Below are 22,738 nucleotides of genomic sequence, written 5' to 3'. Positions count from 1 at the left end.
GAAATTTTCTGTTACCATGCACGCCTATATTACAAAGTTTCGCCAACTTTTAAGATTTAACTAACTCTGGTTATTACTACTTTCAGTTAGTGGCCAAATTTCTAAGCTGAAAAAGGGATAATATTCGGTTTTTTAATATTGGAAATGAATTACTCTGTCATAATGCACATCTACACATTTATGTCTATATCACGAAAATGTTAACAAACTTCTGAGTAGCGGAGTTTTGCCGAAAAGACAAAAACAAAACAACTGGATTGATGGGCTGACAGAATACTAATGTATTTTAAAGTTGTCTTACTATTGGTATTTGAAATTCCTATTGATTGGGCTTTTTTAACGTTTGGAATACTTTAACATACCTCCTGGACAATGTTTCACGTAAAACACAGTTGAGCATAAGAAACCGAATTCATAGAAGCTTGAAGATGACAATTCACATGAACTTGCTCCGAAGAAACCAGCCGGAGTATATCCAATTCCTTTACAGCCACTGTTATTATTGCAATGGTTTTCACATTCTGTTTGACTTATTGGAGAAAACGTATCGAGCACAGTAGAGGACATGGGTTTCCTACATTGTCCAATTGATGTGTAGAGGTTGGAACATCCTAGAAATGAAATTGTATAAATAGTAATAAGGTACGAAAACGATTAAGAGAAACGTATTAGGGTCAATTTCTTATATGTAAAGGATATTATAAATATAACATACCGAGTGTTTAAAAGATTTGTTTAGGACTTTTTATCCATTGAGTAAAAGTCAATTTACATGTAGTTGAGACTCAATTTTGCTCTACTTATTTTTAATCCTGATGAATCGTCTTATAATACCTAATCTATGCCGAGAGATCTGCAGTAAGTGGATGATCCTAGAGTAGTCCGTGTTGCCACTTACAAATTGATTATTTTATTTTCTTTTAAAAAGATGCGGTAACTTTATTTTTTATTGTAACAATCGTTTTGCCGAACACAGTTTTTAGCTCACCTAAGCTGAAAGCTCAAGTGAGCTTTTCTGATCACATTTTGTCTGTCGTCCGTCAACTTTTCACATTTTCAACATCTGCTCAAGAACTACCCGGCCAATTTCAACCAAACTTGGCACAAATCATTCTTAGGAATAGGGGATTTAAAGTTGTGAAATTAACGGTCACATCCTTTTTCAAGGGGAGATAAGTAGAAATTAATGAAAAATTTTGAGAAATTTTAAAAAATCTTCTTTTCAAGAACCATTAAGCCAGGAAAGCTGAAACTTGTGTGAAACCATCTTCAGATAGTGCAGATTCAAAGTTGTAAAAATCATGACTGACCCCCGGGGGTAGGGTGGGGCCACAATGGAGGGGGTTTCAAAGTTTAACTTAGGAATATATTGAGTAATCTTTAAAAATCTTCTCAGAAACTAATCGGCCAGGAAAGCTGAAAATTGTGTGGAAGCATCCTCAAGTAGTGTAGATTCAAAATTGTGAAAATCTGACCCCCGGGGGTCGGTTTTCATGACCCCAAGGGGTAGGGTGGGGCCAACTGGGGGTGTTAAAGTTTTACATAGGAATATATAGAGTAAATCTTTAAAAATCTTCTTCTCAGAAACTAATCAGCCAGGAAAGCTGAAACTTGTGTGGAACTATCCTCAGGTAGCGTTGTTTCAAAGTTGTAAAAAACATGATTTCTGGGGGTATGGTAGGGCCACAATGGGGGGGGGGGGCAAAGTTTAACATATTTAATATATAGAGTAAATCTTTAAAAATCTTCTTCTCAGAAACTAATCAGCCAGGAAAGCTGAAACTTCAAAGTTGTGAAAATCTTGATCCCTGGGGGTAGGGTGGGGCCACATTGAGGGGGTGTAAAAGTTTTACATACGAATATTTTGAGTAAATCTTTACAAATCTTCTCAGAAACTAATCAGCCAGGAAAGCTGAAGCTTGTGTAGAAGCATCCTCAAATAGTGTAGATTCAAAGTTGTGAAAATCATGACCCCTGGGGATAGGGTGGGGCCACAATCGCGGTTCAAATTTTTACATAGGTATATATAAGTCAATCTTTAAAAATCTTCTGAGATACTTATCGGCCAGGAAAGCTGAAAATTGTGTGGAAGCATCCTCAAGTAGTGTAGATTCAAAATTGTGAAAATCTGACCCCCGGGGGTCGGTTTTCATGACCCCAAGGGGTAGGGTGGGGCCAACTGGGGGTGTTAAAGTTTTACATAGGAATATATAGAGTAAATCTTTAAAAATCTTCTTCTCAGAAACTAATCAGCCAGGAAAGCTGAAACTTGTGTAGAACTATCCTCAGGTAGCGTTGTTTCAAAGTTGTAAAAAACATGATTTCTGGGGGTATGGTAGGGCCACAATGGGGGGGGGGGGGCAAAGTTTAACATATTTAATATATAGAGTAAATCTTTAAAAATCTTCTTCTCAGAAACTAATCAGCCAGGAAAGCTGAAACTTCAAAGTTGTGAAAATCATGAACCCTGGGGGTAGGGTGGGGCCACATTGAGGGGGTGTAAAAGTTTTACATACGAATATTTTGAGTAATCTTTACAAATCTTCTTGTTTGGAAGCATCCTTAGGAAGTGTAAATTTAAAGTTCTGAAAATCATGACCCCCGGGGGTAGGGTGGGGCCACATTAGGGGGGGGGGGCGTTTTTCATAGGAATATGTAGAGTAAATCTTTAAAAATCTTCATCTCAGAAACTAATCAGCCAGATGATTCTATATACTTGTTAAGACTTTTGCCCCAGGACAATTCTTTGGCCTCACAAGAAGGTTAGGAGTTTGATGTAGGTTTTTATCCCATATATAAACAATTGTTAAGGATCTTTTTGAGAACTGCAATACTCAACATGTGATATGACTATAAAATCATCCTGTTAGAAAAGGGACTAATGATTATAAACATAATAATATCCAGGGAAAAAATGGATTTAATTTATAAAGGATCTACATGTATTATTACATTGTCCAGATAGTTTGTATTATGACTTCATAAAGCTGATTTAATCATACCTATTGTTCCTCAGGTGAGCGATGTGGCCCATTGGCCTCTTGTTATTTAAGATTTGGAAAGAATATGTAAGTTCAGAGAGCTTGTGATAAAGTAAACATAGCAAAGAATAGAGACCTTACCGAGACAAGGTATTACCTTATATAAAATCACTTTTATCATATATGAAAACGATCTTTATAAAGTATCATTTTGTATGGTATGACACACCTTTGTATGATATGTTTATACAGTATTTTATGGTGTCATATTTACAATTTCATTTGTAACTCATAACCCAACATTAATCATTACATGCCAAACGATAGTATTTCTTAAAATGTATTATAATATTGTATCATATGGCCATGCTATATATTATGATATTAAATTGTATCTTATGATACAATATGATAATATATCATTATCACATAAAAAACAAATGATGATATTGAATATGATATGCTATTTTATATTATTATGCCTCCTGTCAGTTTGTCGCTATATATTCAACACTCATCTATTCTCGCATTGTATACAGAGGATTTATAAAGCGTAAGCATACTCTGCCAAAATAGTAGATATATACATGTACAACTGACATCAAGCAATTAAAATTATTAATATTTCCAAAAACACTTCATTATTGACGGTAATTTTAAAGTTAACGTTTCTGATTAACTTTTGAACAAATTGATTGAACATTTTTCAAAGAAATTCTACATGAGAATCACAAAACGCTTTTTAATGACGCTTGATAAAGAGTGTACAAGAAAACAATTCAACGAGATTTCGTCTGCTATACATTTCGAGTTTTCTCGGTAAGGTCAAACGTCTCTCATTTCTTGAAAAGAACATAAACCTTTGTTGACTTTTTATTGTACAATAACTTGTTGATTAAATAAACAATCAAATCAATTGATTAATTTGAAAAAAACCAAATGCTGGCTTTTCCGGTGATTATTTCTAGGGACTCGTCAACACTCAAACGTCACAGCTAGGCTACTTATAGCAAAGCACGTCAGTTTATTCAACAGTCGGCATAATAACTAGAAAACTGACCAGTCAGGAAGGGCCCCGCTATGACAATATAGAGAAGTGAAAAAAACTTTGAATTCCATCCTCTTTATATTAACAATGATGAAAAATAAATGCCCGGCATAAGATGTAAAGAACTGCAATTTATAGGATCTCATGATTTGTAGTTGGATATGATTTTCATCCAAAAATTAAAGTGTTTTTTCTTGAGCCTTAGTGAGGGAATAAAACACACAAGTTAGATAAAAATCATATTATACTACAAATCATATGAGATTCTATTTATCCCATGTGTTATATACCACAATCAATGTTTACACTGTTTATAGAACTCCACATTATTAGTCCCCTACCGGTTTCACCGGAGGGGACTATAGCTTTCCTCTGCGTCCGTCAGTCCGTCTGTCCGTCCGTCTGTCTGTCCCACTTCAGTTTTCCACTGTTTTTTTCTTCTTTATGCGTTGGACGAATGATATGAAACTTGCGGAGCAGCTTCAAAATATCCATCTACAGATCAAGTTTATACTTTTGTAGCGTTTGGTTGACATATTTTCAAGAAAATTAATTTTTTATATTCCAATTTTTTAATGTTCGGGTTCGTTATCGGGCTCGGTTTGTATCAAATAAACGAGGAAAGTATGTTGTCAGTAATAATATCGTGCATTACTTTGACCATTCCTTTTATTGTTTCTAACAAACAAATAAGTTCCGTAAAATAGTATCAAGCATTGTGTTGTAAATTTATTCGACAGGGTTTTTTTGTATTATTACAATCGGGTTCGTTATCGGGTTGGTCTGTTGAGACGGTAAGAAATGATATTCTGCATGACAGTGCATTGTTTTCACAAATTTCTACAAACCGGTAGGGGACGTGTATTGCTTATGCAATACTCTCAGAATGCTTGTTTTACTTCATTATGCCTACGCAAATCCCATTGTAAAGTCACAACTGTGCGATATCAAAAAAATATCCAATGAGTCATATCCATTTTATCATAAACCATATATCATATTAAATTGTATTAAATGATATAATATTAGATCAACTCGGTATAAAAAAAAAACCTTATCCAGACCCGAACATCGAAGCTATAGCAAAACTCTCCCTGACTGTCTCGGTATTGATTGGTTGATGGGAAAGTAACTTAAACAACAAATAGCATTGACATTGGATTTTATGATCGTGTCGTAGGACCGTATGATGTTTTTATGTTTGTGATTCGTGAACAATTTCTTTTTAATAATTTGACTCTACAATAAAATACTCATAATCACTAGCAGAAAAGTCATTGCTACTAAGGAAACAGTTTGCTATTAAGCTTAACGTGATGCTACATCCAGAATGAAATCTGTAGTTATGCTAATTATAAAAGTTTTCAGCTGAAAAGAAATAAATCAGTGACCTTCACACAAATGGATGAAAACTACCAAGTGGGCATTAAACAATACAATGCATTTTTCATAAAAAGGCTCCATTATTGCATTTTTTCCTGGAAGGAGTATTTTAATTGCGCCTTTGTAAACTTAAAAAAACTAAAATAAGTGACCGCGTACAAAATATTAAAATGAATTAATGCACAATATTGTTGTTCAGTCAAACAATTGTGTCAATTGATAACTCCGCCCATTTAAACAATCAGTGACTCGTAAATTCGTTTGAGTAAAGGTAGTAGATATTGTTAATACTTGGTGCAGCTGTCAGATTGAACATGCCGCAATGCGAAAAGCCAATAACACACCAAAAAGATTTGATAATGGACATCTTACCATTACAAAGTAGAAAATGCAGCATTAGTATCCGGAACAAAATCAGTACTTTTATCATCTACAATTGAAAAAAAAGTAAACAACAATCATATAATTCATTTAGTTCATTATTTCTTTGTACATTTACAATGTACAGGTCATGAAATGCGCTTTGTGCATGCTTATTTACTTCACTTAAGAGAATAGTGTATCATTGAAGAAATCTAGGTAATTTTTCCTTTTATCGGTTTTAATTGCACTTCTTTCACAAAAAATTGCCCAAATCTCCGGAATAAATATCTTGAGACAGACTATATAATGTCATCGGTGACATCAATGACTGGTATGTTATCCCCTACACGCGTTCCTTTCTCTTGCTGGTAAGTGGATAACTCACCATCGCATTAGGATCAAGACTCGAAAAAAGAAACTGAATGTAATTAATGAAAACCATTAATAGTAACAGTAATTGTGAACAAAATAAGTTGTATTCCCGATTAACTAAAGTAGGACTTTTATATCTCAGAAAACATGCGAAGTTAAACGTCAGAATAAAGACGCGAAATCTCTCAAACAGATGCAAAGAAGACGTTTTGAATAATTATACTGCTAAAATCTGTTATATTATTGAAAAAAGTATCCGTATGTTGAAGATGTTACTTCGTAAAACTTGTGACACTCAAACTAATAATGAAGCCGAAGGAGGGAATTAAAGCTTAGAGCAGGTGATTTTATGACTTATTGAAGATTCTTAAGTACAGATTAACTATTTATTTTATTTTATGTTCTTTTATCAAATTGATCATTGTTTATTTAATGAATTACTATTTTTTTACCTGTTGCTATCACCTATACGTATCTTTTTCTTATATACTTTTCCAAATCCCATTCGTAAATTCTGACTGTTCATGAACTTCAAATGTATTGTATCTTATTTGACACATCATTAAATATTAAAAAAGAATTAAAGAAAATATCGAAACATCTTTATTAACGAAGAGATATAATATATTGTCTCAAAATAAGTCATATTTTTGCCGCTAGATATAATTACATATTAACATGGGCATTGGTTTCAATATTGAAGATAATTAAAAAATTTACCTCGAAACTGTATTATCACAACTTTATTCGACATTAGTCAACGATTGGTTTTTAAATGAAGAAGTTTATTTCTGCTATATTGACCCTACCTTTAGTCAATAATTTAATTGGTATTAGATATGGGTGGAAAAAAACACTTCAAATAGTTCGTCTGAAACGTGTGCTTTTATTGATTTATTTATTCTATAGCTAAATTAAATTAATTTAAAAGTTTAAGTAAAAGTAATCATACCTTTTGTTATCTTTAATTCAATATATAGAACTTTGCCCTTTCTTTAATTGGATCTTTTGTGTTTCGTACACAACAGAAAACAATTTGAACAAAAATTCAATTCTCATACCAATTATACAAGTACTCATAAACCCGAATTTAACAATTTAATCAATCAAACAAATATATGTATAACTGTTGAGAGAATAAATAAAGAAAATCCAGGTTTTATTTTAAAATATCAGTTAAAGTATAGGTACTGACATAAATTGAGAATTTGAAAATAATGATTTTTTAATAAATTATAGTTTTTTTCTGCAACATCAAACCTATAAACTTCTAGCAATTGTCAGACAATTATGTGATTAATTATGGTTTGACAATAAATATGAAAAACGTCAGGCAGAATGCGAGCCAGAGGAATATTTTATTTTATGAAAATATGACTTCCATTGATACAATTGATAGTCAAGTTTTATCAACTTGTTTTTCAGTAGCTTGCCTTGCTTTAAAAACTGTTCATACGTAGAGCATGCCCTTGCATTGAGTATCGAAATCTTCATATGCAGGTGATGAAGGTATACTACTACATAAGTAAGGAAAGTTGACAGTAGAACAAGAATAGAATTCCATGGTCCCCCGTCGGTAAAGCAGTAGATCTATACTAGTATCGACCAAGGCTGATTTAGGAACTTGACCAAGGTATAAGTGATATAAACATTTGGTATAAATTTCATGTAAATCTGTCAAAATTTGTAAGCATGAGAGCGCTAACAAGGTGAATTTTGGGATAAAACGGAGTCATTATTGTGGTCAAAGTCCCATAATTCCAACAAAAAGTATCGACCAATGCTGATTTTCGAACTTGACTAAAGTATTAGTGGTATAAACATTTGGTATAAATTTATTGAAAATCCTTCAAAATTTGTAGGCATGAGAGCGCTTACAAGGTCAATTCTTTGATAAAACAGATTAATTATTGCAAAGTCCCATAATTCCAACAAAAAGTATCGACCAATGCTGATTTTCAAACTTGACCGAAGTATTAGTAATATAAACATTTGGTATAAATTTATTGAAAATCCGTCAAAATTTGTAGGCATGAGAGCGCTTACAAGGTCAATTTTTGGATAAAACAGAGTCATTATTGCAAAGTCCCATAACTCCAACAAAAAGTATCGACCAATGTTGATTTTCGAACTTGACCAAGGTAATAGTGGTATAAACATTTGGTATAAATTTAATGAAAATCCGTCAAAATTTGTAGGCATGAGAGCGCTTACAAAAAAGTGTGACGGACGGACACACGGACGCACGGACGGACGCCCGGCATTTCTATGTCCCCGCTCCGCGTTGCGGCGGGGGACAAAAATTGAAGTCATCACGTTTATCATAAAGTTTTTTTTAGAGCAAGATCAAAATAGCGTTTAATAAACGATTTTAACTTAATATTTTGGTCCTGTATGGAATATTATAATGGATAGTTTGGAGGCGCAACTCCTCTTTTACCAATGTAAAGAATTAGTTGAAATTCTTTAGGTATAAGAGAGGTCTTGCAAACAGAAGTGTACGTGTAGCAGAGGATCTCTGGATATGCGTATTACGTCATCAGTTTTGCTGAAGAAATGTTACAAGTTGCTGAATACATGAAAATCTACGAGTACCCGTAAGTGCTAATTTGTAGCTAATAATATCTCTAATATATATACTTCTTTTATAAAAGTGTTTGTTTTTCGTAAACTTGGAGACTTATTACGAGATTTTATACAAAACAATTTATATATTTCATTGAATTTTATCTGACGAATATCAGGTGTTTAAAACACCTATCTCTACCTTAATTTAAGGCTTTGAAACCGGACACAAATCTGCATTTTTATTGTCAGTGAAATTGATCTTGCCCAAATGACCTTGGGTAAAGGTAATGACAAACCCATAGACACAAACGGACACAAAACAGGTCGATCGTCGACGAAAAAAGAAGCTATTATTGGCCAAGACCACTGCTGATAAACTGCCGACAGTCGCCCTAATAATCCCTTTTTTTTAAAATGTGACTGGAGTTTTGGTGTTCGCATTGGAATTGAATTACACTAGTAATAACTGACAAAAAAACCATTCTTCCTACCTTTAAACGACTAGAATAATGTCATGAATGTAGTATTAGTTTAATTTACGAGGGTTGTCCCAAAATAGCGTAGACAAATAGCGTTCTTCAGTTAATCGAAGACGCAGGAAAATGAAACTTGTGCCACATGGGGTTTAAGTAATATGATTTAAATTATGATTTAAAATTAAAAATTGTTTGAGATTAAATAAGGGTAATAAAAAAATGTTAGATTTTATATTCGACATGCAGCGCAATGTCTAAAACGTAAATCAACATAATGAAATGAAAATTGCGATAAAAAAGGACTTTTCAAATGAAAAACTTCAAAATAAAAATGCATTTATATTTGTTAATAACTCTTTAATTTACTCAATAAAATGTTTTGGCTATAACAAAACTTTTAAAGATTTTAAAACGCATTTTGAGACTAGTTGAACTGTAAACTGTAAATAAAATTACGACGTCGGCCTTTTAGGCGGCGCATCGGTAAATGATAAAAATTTTGTGAAGACCATAAACAAATCAAGCGGCTAATGATTGAAGTAAATAAAATTTAACAAATCGCTTAAAAATACATTTTGTGAATAAGCAGTCCAACAACTTTGAATATATTCGGACGAGTATGATGACAATAAGCTAAAAAGTAAACCCCATCTGTTAGAACTGGACGTCAAAATGCTTTACGACACATTTTGGTAGAAAGAACGTTACACAACAAGTAATACAGGTTACGTTTGGTGTCAGCAGATCGTTTGTACTTTGTAGATTTAAAAAAAAATCTAGAAATGTATGTTGAATGTGCACTCGGGGTATAGATTTAAAAAAAAAACAAACTAGAAATGTATGTTGACTCGGGGTACATATTCAAAGAAAGAATATCTTCGGAAAAAAAACGTAAATCTTACCGTAAATGATATGCCATTTGGATGGTCTAGCAGCAACGTAAAGACTGGAAATTTTCGAGGTCGCACATTGCGCCGCCTTATAAAACGTGTTGTTACTAATTATGGGCCGCCAGAATGTAGTCCGTTCTTTAATATACATTTAAATATTGTAACTGCGTTTCTGTGGGATAGCTTTTTTTATGGAATTCATATTATGTTTTTTATGAATTAAAAGTAAATTTGCATGAAGATGTTAAATGCCTTTTAAAAAATATTACATATTTTTTGCTTTAATCGTAAATGTAAAGTAGGTCATAGACTGTCGTGTTAGGCGCGTTTTTTTTTCGAGACTATAATCTATTCGGAAAATTTCGGAGTTTTTCATTCTTTTCAAAACAATGGGATAGGTATTCGGGACATACTAAAGACCTGAAATACTAAATGACATGAAATTTTTATATAATATAATTGATACATTTGAATTTCTATGTGCTGCGTCAAATAAAATGACTTTGTAAGTATTTATTATATTTCCATGTGAAATGTAGTAAAAAAATATCAAGGAATGACATATATATCAATTATATATTTACGCAAAAATATGAAAGAACTGAAAATCTGAATTTACCTGAAAGTTTGAACTAACCTGAGTTCTTTTTAACTCTTTTGAGAACCCCTAACAAATAAATGACTATGTTTATTTTCAAAAGATGAAGTGTAGATAAGATTCATTATTCCATTGAGAAACAAAAATTTTCCGGCTTTTCTTTAACCTTTAAAATTATGCAGATTCTACCGAATGAGCATAATCTTACATGTACATGTTCCTTTAAAATAATCCATTTCTATTTTATTATGTGGTCCCTTGAAATTTCAAAACGTGTTGCTGAAAATATTTAAAAAATTACCATTAAAATTAGTACAACCAACTTGTTATTTTCTTTTTGTGGTGTGTTTTTATGTAAAATTAATGATGATTCATACAACAATTATATTTTTTGCGTCCCATTTGACGCTTGCCCATTATAATTTCTCGTTATTCATTTTCTAAAGAAATAAATAAAGTTTTGAATTTCTCAGTATTTTTGGCAAGAAAAACATAGAAGACATAGTAGCTCAATAATCAGCAAGTAACGTAATGTTTTGTAAAATCCATTGTTATAATAATTATATCCCCGCTCCGAAGAACGGGGTATACGGTTTTACCCTTGTTTGTCTGTCTGTCCGTAACATAAAATTTTGTCGTATTTTTCTCAGCAACTATTCATCGCAGATGCTTGAAAATTTAACACACTCTTTGTATAGGCATGCCATACGTTTGATGTATTTTTGTATCAATCGGACGTCAACTTCCTGTAAAATGAAGACTTTGTTTATTTTTTGTCATACTTTACAAACATATTATCGTCAAAGTTTTCTTCGCAACTATTCATTGCAGACGCTCGAAATTTTTTCACAATGTTTAGGCATGCCATACGTTGGGATTTGATTTGTTCGGACGCAACCTCCTGTTTAATGTCGACTTTGCTTATTATACCCCCGCTCCGAAGGAGAAGTGGGTATACTGTTTTACCCTTGTGTGTCTGTCCTTCTGTCTGTCTGTCCGTCCGTAACAAAAAAATTCTTTCTGTCGCATTTTGTCCGTCCGTAACAAACAAATTCTTTCTGTTGCATTTTCCTCATCAACTATTTATTGCAGATGCTTGAAATTTAAACACACTGTTTGTTTAGGCATGTCATATCGTGGGTTATATTTTTGTACCAATTGGACGGACGTCAATTTCCTGTTAAATGACGACTTTGTTAATTTTTAGCCTAAATTTTCAAACAAATTTCCGTCGAACATTTCTCAACAACTATTTATCGTAAATGCTTGAAATTATAAGACACGTTTTGTTTAGGCTTGCCATGTCATGGGATATATGTTTGTACAAATCGGATGTCAACTTTCTGTTAAATGACGACTTTGTTTATTTTTAGCCGTAATATAAAACACAAATTTTCGTTAAAGATATCTCAGCAACTATTTATCGCAAATGCTTGAAATTTTAACATATATTTGTTTAGGCATGCCATATTGTGGGATATATTTTTGTACCAATCGGATGCCAACTTTCTGTTAATTAAACCGGTTCCTAACGAGTTTGTAATGACCCTTTTTATAATTGATATACTATAATAAATAATTAAATAATTAAATATAAGATTTACCATCAATTCTAAAAACGTAACACAACGATAGATTTAAAATCTCCATTTATTATGAGAAAATCATATTAATGAAGTTAAGCCAGGGTTATTGTAAACAAGCGAAATGGAATGAATGTGGATTTATAAAACTTTTACGAAAGAAGAAAGAAAGATCAGAATCGACACGAAAATAAACATATGTACAAGTCCCTAAACACGGGAAAAAAATTGAAAATGCATAAAGTAGAATCTACTTATAACTGGAGCATGAGTACCATTCATCACATATGTTAAATATATGGGATGATGCGCATTACAAAAACAACAAAAACACACACTGAAAATTTCACCAACAATGATGTAATACTGTAGTTGTATTATAAAAGTATCTGATTAAAAAAACAAACATGTATAAACGGTAGTATTAAAACCCTTTTTCCAGTACAATAAGGCTAGAATAACCCCGACGTGTTTGAACAATGACCCAATCAATCGAAACATCGTGCATGTAACAATGGCCATTTTGCTAAAACCACTGCCAAAACCGACGACTTCGCGGAACCTGGACTGTGACATTAGTCGAATTTCAAAAATCAAGAAGGGATTTGGGATTTCCTTAATGTTTTGCAAATATCCTATTTAAGAATCAAATGAAATGATTATCTAATTAAAGTGTTCATGTATATTTCTTGGTTATCTTCAGTCTCATTTTCTTGGTTCATGTAAATCTCATCATCATCGTACTTTGCATGCCATGTGCCTTCTCTTGTTACAGTGCATGCTAATGGAGCAATTTGTTCTATTGGCTTGTTTAACATTTCTGTATCATTATTGTAATTGATACCTAATCCCAATTGCGCATTAAAATGAACAATATCGATGTTATTTTTCTTTTCATTTTTATGGATATCCTCCTTTGATTTCACTGGACGTTTCGAAATGGCATTCACTGCATCTTCCTCAGCATAATCGTAAACCACAGCATCGCTTTCGTCAGAATCTTCATCTGATTCTACCTTAGCTTGCTCTGCAGCTAACATCTGAGATGAAGGAGCCGAGTAGTTATTTCTTACTGATCGATGAATCGGTGATTCGAAAGCAGGTGTAATTGTCCTTTTTTTCGACTGGCTACAATTTAGAAAATAATTTTATTTTCATTCTATTTTAAACCCTATCTTCAACGTCATCAAATATCTAATAAAATAATTCAATATCTGGAATAAGGACATTTTTTTTTAGTTGTAAATTGTTTACTTAAAGAGACAGTACGGCGCATCTTTTCAAAAAACCGACTTGAAAAAATTTTCCGTTCGGGTTCGGTATTTTTGTACTACTCATGAACGTACAAACTTTCAGAAAATTACAAAGTTTTCCATAAAATAAATCTAATTATTTCCTTAAAATTAATTACGTATAACCTATCACATGTTTACATCGCACCGTGTTACGGGGTTCAGCCTTCTATACTATTACGCATGCGTATGTACTGTAAACAAAACACATGCTGGGCTCGCAAAGATTCTCCTGGACATGTTTGTTGATCAAAATATGTTTTTTTCTCTACTTCTCTCAGGTAATAATTGTTCGAAGTTTTTAAAATAACCACAATTAATTATTATTTTTTAAGCATGTATTTTTCATGTTATCATAGGAGTTGCTACAACCTAAATTCATTTGTGTAAATGAGGCCCCTTGAGGGGTTTTTTGACATATTTACGTCTGTTCATTTTAAAATGAACCGAAATTGGTAAACCATTTATAATTTATCGAGTAAGTGACGATGTGTTCCGTTTAGAGAGCCCCTTTAACCTCGTATACCATAATGACCGTATCGGACGAAGATCTTGTAGTTTTCACCACGTGTCAATTACTGTAAATCAAAGTCCACGTGGTACAAATAAACGATATAAGATCATTCTGGTTTGTACGACCCTTTGATTTCCGGAAGCTCATAATTACGTTAATTAAGTTTATGAAAGGGATTTTTATGTAATTCAACTACTATAATCAACGTTATTTCTTATTTCCTAACGATACAATAGGTAAATCTGAAGTTATTCACACATATGTTTACAGCTGTACTGTCTCTTTAAAATTCAACAGCTGTCGCAAATTTGAGAATCTGTTAAATTTGACAAAATGACGGAAGCAGTTTATTGTAACAACTAATGAAAAACACAACTAGAGGTACTGTGAGCAAGCTCACAATTGATACCCCACGCTAAGAAAAAATCATAACTCATGTATTTTTTCTATTATAGAAAATATTGGATGAATATATTTCACCGTCAATTTTCTATAAATAACAACTGCTCTATGTTTTAAAACTATTAATGCTAATATGAGAACACAAACCAATTTCTATTTTTTAAATTCCATTTTATTTCAAGTTAACTGTTAATGCATGAGGACATTCGTATCCTTATGTTAAAAAAACATGACTCGAATCAAACGAAAATCCACATGTCAGGCAGCCATTTGAAACATTTTGAATTATTGTATACTGAGTCCGATTTTTTTTTCACACATTTTTTTGCCAATAAAAAATACATCGGGGCATGCCAACTTCCTCAATTGACTTTGGGTCAAGGTCATGACACATCCTCAGGTCATAAGCAATCTTTATGTGAATTAAGAACTTCCAATAATTGTCCATAAAAAAGATATTGACCGTACATGAATTTTGCACTTTTCTTTTAGTAACCTTGACATTGTCCAAATAACCTTGGGTCAAGGTAATGTCACACCCTAAGGTCATAAGCAATCTTTTAGTGAAGGAAAAACAATCAATGCTTCTCCATATGAAAGATATGGACCGGACACGAATTTTGCACTTTTACAGCCAGTGACCCTGACCTTGCCAAAATGACCTTTGGTCACGGTCATGATACACCCTTAGGTCATTAGCAATCTTTGTGTGAAGTAAGAACTTCCATTGTTTCTCCATAGGAAAGATATGGACCAGACACGAATTCTGCACTTTTTTCCTTCCAGTGACCTTGACCTTGCCCAAATGACCGTGGGTTAAGGTCATGACACACCCTAAGGTCATAAGCAATCTTTGTGCGAAGTAAGAACTTTCAATGTTTCTCTATAAGAAATATATTATCCGGACACGAATTTTGCACTTTTTTCTGCCAGTGACCTTGACCTTGCCCAAATGACCTTGGGTTAAGGTCATAACCCACCCTAAGGTCATAAGTAATCTTTGTGCGAAGTAAGAACCTTCAATGTTTCTCTATAAGAAAGATAAAGACCGGACATGAATTTTGCACCCTTTTTTTTCCAGTGACCTTGACCTTGCCAAAATGACCTTGGGTCACGGTCATGACACACCCTTAAATCATTAGCGATCTTTATGTGAAGTAAGAACTTCCCATGTTTCCCCATAAGAAAGATATGGACCGGACACGAATTTTGCACTTTTTCCGCAAGTGACCTTTACCTTGCCAAAATGACCTTAGTTCAGGGTCATGACACAACCTTGGGTCATAAGCAATCTTTCTGTAAGGTACGAACTTTCAATGTTTCCAAATAAGAAAGATATGGACCGGACACGAATATTGCACTTTTTCTGCCAGTGACCTTGACCTTGTCCGAATGACCTTGGATTAAGGCCATGGCACACCCTTAGGTCATAAGCAATTTTTAAGTAGGAACTTCCAAATTTTCTCCACAAGAAAGATATGGACCCGACACGAATTTTGCACAGACAGACGGACGGACGGACAAGGTGATTCCTATAAACCCCCAAACTTCGTTTGCGGGGGGTATAACTACCCATACTAATACAGTTACTATACAATATAGTTTGTGACACAGCATGGAGCTTTAAAAGCGAAAAGTCAACTTTTTAAATAATTGAATGCAACTTTACAGTCTTCCTAAAATATGGTTTTATTAAAGTTTTCTTGTTTACAATTATGGAATAAGGAGTCATTTTCTGAGTACATAGTATTATGAGGTGATAATTTTTGTCGGGGCGAGATAAAATCCAATAAAACTCCATGGGCTTTATGATAAGATTTGATCAAGCCTCGACAGAAATTACTGCCTCATTATATTTAAAGAATGATTTCTTATTAGTTATTTTTTAATATAATTTTCAGGAACTGTACGATTAAAAATTAAATTATTAAGTGTGATAACCGCGCAGGCGTTCCATTAATACGTCATTTGAATTTTTTGGACTGTGTAGTAAAAAAATGAGTCGTAGTGTTAATACAAAGAATCTTGAAAATGTTAATTTTTTAAATGAATAAAGCATCGTCCTTTTTTGCGCATCTTCCTTGAAATTACCTATTACATGTATAAGGGTCTCACAATATTTTGTTACTGAATCATACTTCTTATAAGAATATAAGTATTTACCATTTCTTTCTACGTAGTAGAAACACAAACATCGCTACAACCACGAGGAACATCAGTGAGGATCCTGCACCAATCACTAAAGACACCACATGCAATCCAAAACCTGTACGTTGTGCAAGCAAAAATAAAACTTTTGAAATTATCTCCTTTCCAAATTTTTATTAAGGATATAATGAATGTATTTAAATCTAATCTAATCTTCATTTGATTAATATGTAGTTACACTATTAATCTTTCAATGTAACTATTTCAGTATGATGCACAAAAGTAATTTACAGTTTATCATGCTCATTATCACTATTAGTACTTAGAGTTTTAGAGTTTCGAAAACAAAATTAATTGAGTAGCTATTTGTAATTATTCTGTAACATGAACGTTCCTATGCAACTAAAGTGTTGTTGTTTGAATTTGAGCGCATGTTATTTTTCATTAATTGTTATTAAATTTAGCATTAACAGTTCAGTTAATCAGTAATAAATTCAATATTAATAATATGAAATAAAATAAGTTTAATTTCATGATCGTGGTACTTAAAAGCCATTACTGCAACATGCTAATTTATTTTCTTATAAGATCTTTTTTTTTTGGGGGGGGGGGGGGGGTCAAGATAAGAAATATTACATCTGAGAAGTTTATCACAAGACCTTTACAAGCATCTTCCTTTCCTAAACTCCAAACCCCGTTTGGTTCACAAGTTGCCAAGACAACCTTTGTGTCAAAAACGCCAGAACATATTATTTCACACATGTTTCCCATTTGCGTGGAACATCTGGTGTCCTTCAGCTGGTTTGCCGAGAAACTGGAATCACAACACGAACCTTTTCCTGAAAATAAAAATTATCCGTGTTCGTGTAAATTACCTGATAACTATAACCAAAAAATCTAAATTATGAAACCATTGATTTGTAATGATTATCAATACAGGTTTCTAAACTTTTAAATTCTGTTGTATATACAAAACTAAAATTGAATGATTATGCAATGCTGAATATATACCTTCCTCCAGAATGTTCCTTAAGAAATGTGAAGCATTTGTTTGGAATTCCATAGAATTATTAAAAGACGAAACAATCAGTATTTCTTCTCCCTTTAATAGCTCACTATCTGCTGCCTTCCCGACAACAACAAATAAGGTTTTGACACCCATTGTCTTCAACCTTGCTAAATCTCTTTTCCCATTGCTCCATTTTTCAACGATGTCAGTCACAACCAACACCAATATCTTCTCGCTGCATTCCCTATCCTTGTTATTAGACCTGTCGTCATCCAGGCTGGCCAACACAAAGCGAAGAGCGTGGTCTAAATAAGGGTTATTTTGATCGATAGAGTAATTAAAAGGTTTTAAGGCTTCTTTTGCTTCAAATTCAGTCATGTTTCCCAATGGCCATAGTTTATTTTTAGGTTTTATAATAGTATCGTCGTATGCAAACACCCCTACGCGATAACTTGTATCTGTGTCATTGTATAAATAGAGTCCTTCTATCAGCTCCTGAAAGAACTGTCTTTGTTGATCGAATTGCGATTCATTTGTGTTTTTCGATAAATCAAGTCCAATGATTACGTCTATTTGTTTGCATCTTCCTATAACAATATTAAAAAAAATAAAATCCTGAAATTAAAATCCTGAAGTTTTTCACTACATGTAGGTTCTATAGGTCCCCAAAACAGAACCCGTAGCAAGTATGGTTGTATTTCATTAAAATCGCCATATTCAATTGGATATTTGCAAATTAATCTAATCCATCATTTGAAAACCGTAAATGTTCACTAATATCACTGATGGTTCCGAGTGTATAGAATAATATTGGTTTTTATTGTTTTTACATTGGTTTTAAAACCTTTTCAATAACGGCGATGTTAACACTTAAACCGCTTGCTTATCTACTTCTACGGAAGGAGCCACACCAATTTTATATACTATTTGATAAACACAATAATAAAATGTATGATGTTTACCCCCCCCCCCCCCCCCCCAATAAAAAAAATAAAGGTTAATTTTTATTTCGAGATTTTTCTGAATTATGATCGAGATACTCGACGTTTGGGTCATTAAAGCAGTTATAGTTTTATATAATCAAATCGGTGACAGTTTTAAGTTTCTTTCGTTGACTTCTTTTGTCGAGCGTTTTGCTCCAAGTTTCTTAAAAGCTTTGTCTTAGTTTAAAATTGAACTTATGACCTTCCACAAATGAAGTAAAATTAGAGTATAGGCATACTAAAATGAATAGTTAATTGTCTCTGATCAATCCATAGTGTACACTTGAATATAAAGATGATATCGACATTTTATTCCGTCTTGTCTTATACGTATTTTTATCTTGTTATCTATCCAGAGTGTTTAAGTCATTGATAATTAATTGGCCTTACATGTATACAGTGTTTTTCAATTTCACTTGGGGTACCACCGTCTACAGGCAAGTTTAATCAAAGTACTGAGAGTGCTGAAAGACTGGGTCTTGAAAGTTTGAATTTGTAATTGTCCTGGATTTCCCCGAATAAGCTTCCAAAATTTTTGAATTTGAATTATTTGTTACTATCTATATTAATTCGGCTTTTTTGCAATTGTCTGATATTTTATCTAAATTTTACTATATCCCGGCTTTCATAATTGTAGAAAATTGACACAACGGTATATTATGTAAAATAAGACCCAAAGGAAAAATTTAAAAAATTACTACTAACCGGGAAAATCAAATAACTATATCAAAGTAGAAAAGTTTAATCATTAGATTTATTCAAATTTGCGATCCAAGGGAAAATCCACAAGTCGGACGGTATCCGTAATAAGAGTTTTATGAAAACCCCGAAAACTCTATAACTGCTGAGTTAACAAACAAAGTGAACATTTGTTTACCGAAAACAAACACAGGCACCTGACGTTAGAAATATTTTTTTACAATAAGATTCCAAGAACTTTGACAATAAAAAGATTTGTCACGGTCGCCATTTTGATTTTTAAGACTGACTTATCTGACACGATTTTCTTCATTTGCGATTCATGCAACATTAATAGGTAAAAATAAATCCGTTCGCCACTTACTACTTTTTGTGTAAACTCTTGCATCACCTACACGAATTACGATACAACCGTTCCTTTCATTAAAAATCATACTCCGAAAATCAGAAACATAAATAACATAGATTGTCAGCTCCGCCATTAGCGGGTAAATGTTACGGGATCAACCTTACTTTGAGAACTACAAGTGCAACAGCAATCTTGTATAAGTCATTAAATTTGAACCTGATAGTTAACATGAACATGAACCTGTAAATATTTTAAGCATGTTTTATTTATGAAATATTTAGTTTTTAAATTACTTTTTTAAAACTTATTGACTTTTCACAAAGTAATGGTAATGCATTACTTTACTCGTGTAATGGTAATGTAATGCATTACTTCAAGAAAATTAAGTAATGGTAATGGTAATTTAATGCCCTAATTCATGAAGTTATGGTTATGTAATGCATTATTTTACAATGTAATTCACCCCAAGCCTGATTCCAACTAAGCCGGAAAACATGAACATTAACATTTAACTTGGTTCTTCAATCGATAAGATTGTATATATTATATGATGTTTAAGTCTTCCAAAATGTATAATCTATTATAGATTTTGCTTACAATGCATTGTTTAAAATCTAAATTCAGTTTAATAAACTAAAGAGCCAACGAACGAGAACAAATTCAGACCTGTGTTTATTTTCTTTGTACAAAATTTCTTTAGAGACAAACAGCAGTCATACCGCAAGTAGACTAGAAGCCAATGAAACACCTATTTAATTTGTAAAACATCTGTGTATAACCCGTCCCGATTTTAACTTCGGCTTGCGCATGAAGTTTGGTAATATTAAGGTGAAAGATTGTCAAAATAAAATTCACAACTTTTCAAAAATGGCACATTGCGTTTGGGAACTTTAATTTCGATTCCACCATCAACCTCTTCTATTGATTAATGAGCTCGTACACCAACTGAATCGTCAACGGCGCTGTGCATTCAGTTACGCAACTCATTCCACATTTGAACCCGAGCAAGAATATTTTGATCAATAAAACTATTTGTTTATTTTCTAAATAGAATTTTGTTTATACACAGAGGACTTAAACAGATTTAATGCGTGTTTTTATAATACATATTTACTGAAATGCATGAAAACTTTCTGCACTATTTTCTTACGCGTAGACTCAATTCATGTGTTCTACACGTGCCTTCCGGTTTAAGACTTCGGTTGACAGTAAACCAATAGACGGGGTCACGTGACCCCGTCTTAAAATGGTCAACTTAGAGATAAAACAAATATTAAGTTTAAAAATGGTCAACTTAGAGATAAAACAAATTATCTTTATCACCGCATATACTGTTTTGTGTTTAAGAATAAGAAACAAACAAACATGTTATTAATATTAGACAAATACGACAAAAAAAAGAACAATCGAACGAATTTTTTGCCTTTTTAATCAAAACTATTGTTATTCACGCAAGCATTGTTCTTGACCTCTACCCCTCTAAATCAGCTATTCCCCACTCCAACCCGTACACCCACGATCAACACCTTATGCAATAATGTATAGTCCTATAGGGAAAAATAAAGTTACATGTATATCACTTTATGTATGCTGAAAGAGCAATGAGAAAAAACGACGTATATATATATAACATGCAAAAATATAAGCATGCAACCCCTTAAGTTAATACAGTACGAGTGCAAAGATTGAAAACGTTAACTAATGAAAGGGTAGGACATTTTATATGAACTGATACTATTTCACAAGTCTGGAAAAAACTCTGGTTATCCTTATAAAATTATAAAAGAGCTCAATTGTATTCATAAAAGTTAGTTTGTGTTTAAAAAAATACTTAATAATGACATGTATTTATAGTTAATGTTCATTAATTTGACCTTTAATCATATAATAATGTATGTAACTTATTAAATACCGTAATTGAGGACCAAAGACACAAAAATCCACCAATACATGACACTCCGAGGATATATGGAAAAAGCTATTTGCTCGCAATTTCCGTTTGTTGCCTTATAAATTTCCAAATAAATAAAATACTTCCTTGTGTTCATGGCTAGGCGATTTCCGATTTCTAAACAGGATATAAATGTAACAATTTTACTCCTTGTTCTAATTTTATTTTATCTTTGAAAAGTTCTTTTCAGTAGTTTTTTATTAACAAGAGGCCAACAGGCCTTAACGGTCACCTGAGTATGATAGCCCATACACAGACCTGTCTCAAATTTTCAAAAAGGAGCGTGAATCCTAAAATTTTTGGGGGAAATTTTAAGATCATAATAAAGTACATGGCCTGAATTTATTTGCAAAAGCTCGGGGATAGAAAAGATACAACTCGTTGAAATAAAATCATATTTCATCACAAATCATGAGAGATCCAATATATATTTTAATGACATTAAGTAAAATTTGGCCAATATTTAATATAAATTCAAATTAAACCTTGAGCTTTATTTTGATTTTCCCTGTAAAGGATCTTCGGTTACCCTATACTGATCCCGTATAGATCATTATAGTTCACCGTTTATATTTTTAACCTCATTTGAATCACTCCATATTAATCAACATCAAGTGGGTACACACTAATGACCATCGTTATCGACAAACACTCATATTACATGAACAGAAGAATCAACTCTTCGATTTATATATCACGATCGATTAAACTAATTGGCCCGGTGCTTACAATACTTAAACTGTTATATTTCGCATTAAGATTTTGTGTAATACGGGATATTTCTATATAACTTGCCCTTGACCGTGCATTTTATTTTAAATGTTAACTAGGTTTTCCAACGGAAAAATCTAGTTATTAAAATGGTGAAAATGGCGGGCGGTGCCAAAAGGGTACCCTCATTGTACGGATAACTCCTCCTACAGTTTTCAAGATAGGCAGTTGTTCTTTTGCAGATCAATTGTACATATATCAGAAATGTGCGTATTGCTAGGATATTGATTTCTGATAATTTATGAAAAATATAACAGCTTTTGAACTTCGTCATTTTTTGACAAATATTGAATACAGGGTACCCTCATTGCACGGATAACTCAACCTACAGTTTTCAAGATAGGCAGTTGTTCTTTTG

General features: G+C 32.8%; 1 protein-coding gene and 1 long non-coding RNA gene across 3 annotated transcripts; both read right to left on the bottom strand.

The window, feature by feature from the left end:
* Window positions 1–367: 367 nt before the first annotated feature.
* Window positions 368–6,907, bottom strand: LOC117680728 (uncharacterized). The gene is made up of 3 exons (XR_010711588.1): window positions 6,868–6,907; window positions 5,785–5,842; window positions 368–611 (listed from the first exon to the last, which is right to left on the bottom strand). It is a non-coding gene; the product is annotated as an uncharacterized lncRNA (long non-coding RNA).
* Window positions 6,908–12,315: 5,408 nt separating this feature from the next.
* On the bottom strand, window positions 12,316–21,726 carry LOC105335181 (uncharacterized). Of its 2 annotated transcripts, none has more exons than XM_034443124.2 (5): window positions 21,571–21,726; window positions 17,630–18,214; window positions 17,278–17,457; window positions 16,634–16,736; window positions 12,316–13,390 (listed from the first exon to the last, which is right to left on the bottom strand). In XM_034443124.2, exons 1-5 carry the CDS (start codon window positions 21,704–21,706, stop codon window positions 12,922–12,924), a joined length of 1,473 nt encoding a protein of 490 aa, XP_034299015.2. In that variant the 5' UTR covers window positions 21,707–21,726; the 3' UTR covers window positions 12,316–12,921. The 2 variants fall into 2 exon arrangements, with proteins under 2 accessions (XP_034299015.2, XP_034299016.2); XM_034443125.2 differs by having other exon boundaries at window positions 17,284–17,457.
* Window positions 21,727–22,738: the final 1,012 nt, after the last annotated feature.

Source organism: Magallana gigas, chromosome 3, assembly GCF_963853765.1.
Source record: "Magallana gigas chromosome 3, xbMagGiga1.1, whole genome shotgun sequence".
In the NCBI taxonomy this organism is placed as follows: domain Eukaryota; kingdom Metazoa; phylum Mollusca; class Bivalvia; order Ostreida; family Ostreidae; genus Magallana; species Magallana gigas.
Note: the sequence above shows the minus strand (reverse complement) of the source record. Positions and strands in the feature narration are given on the sequence as shown.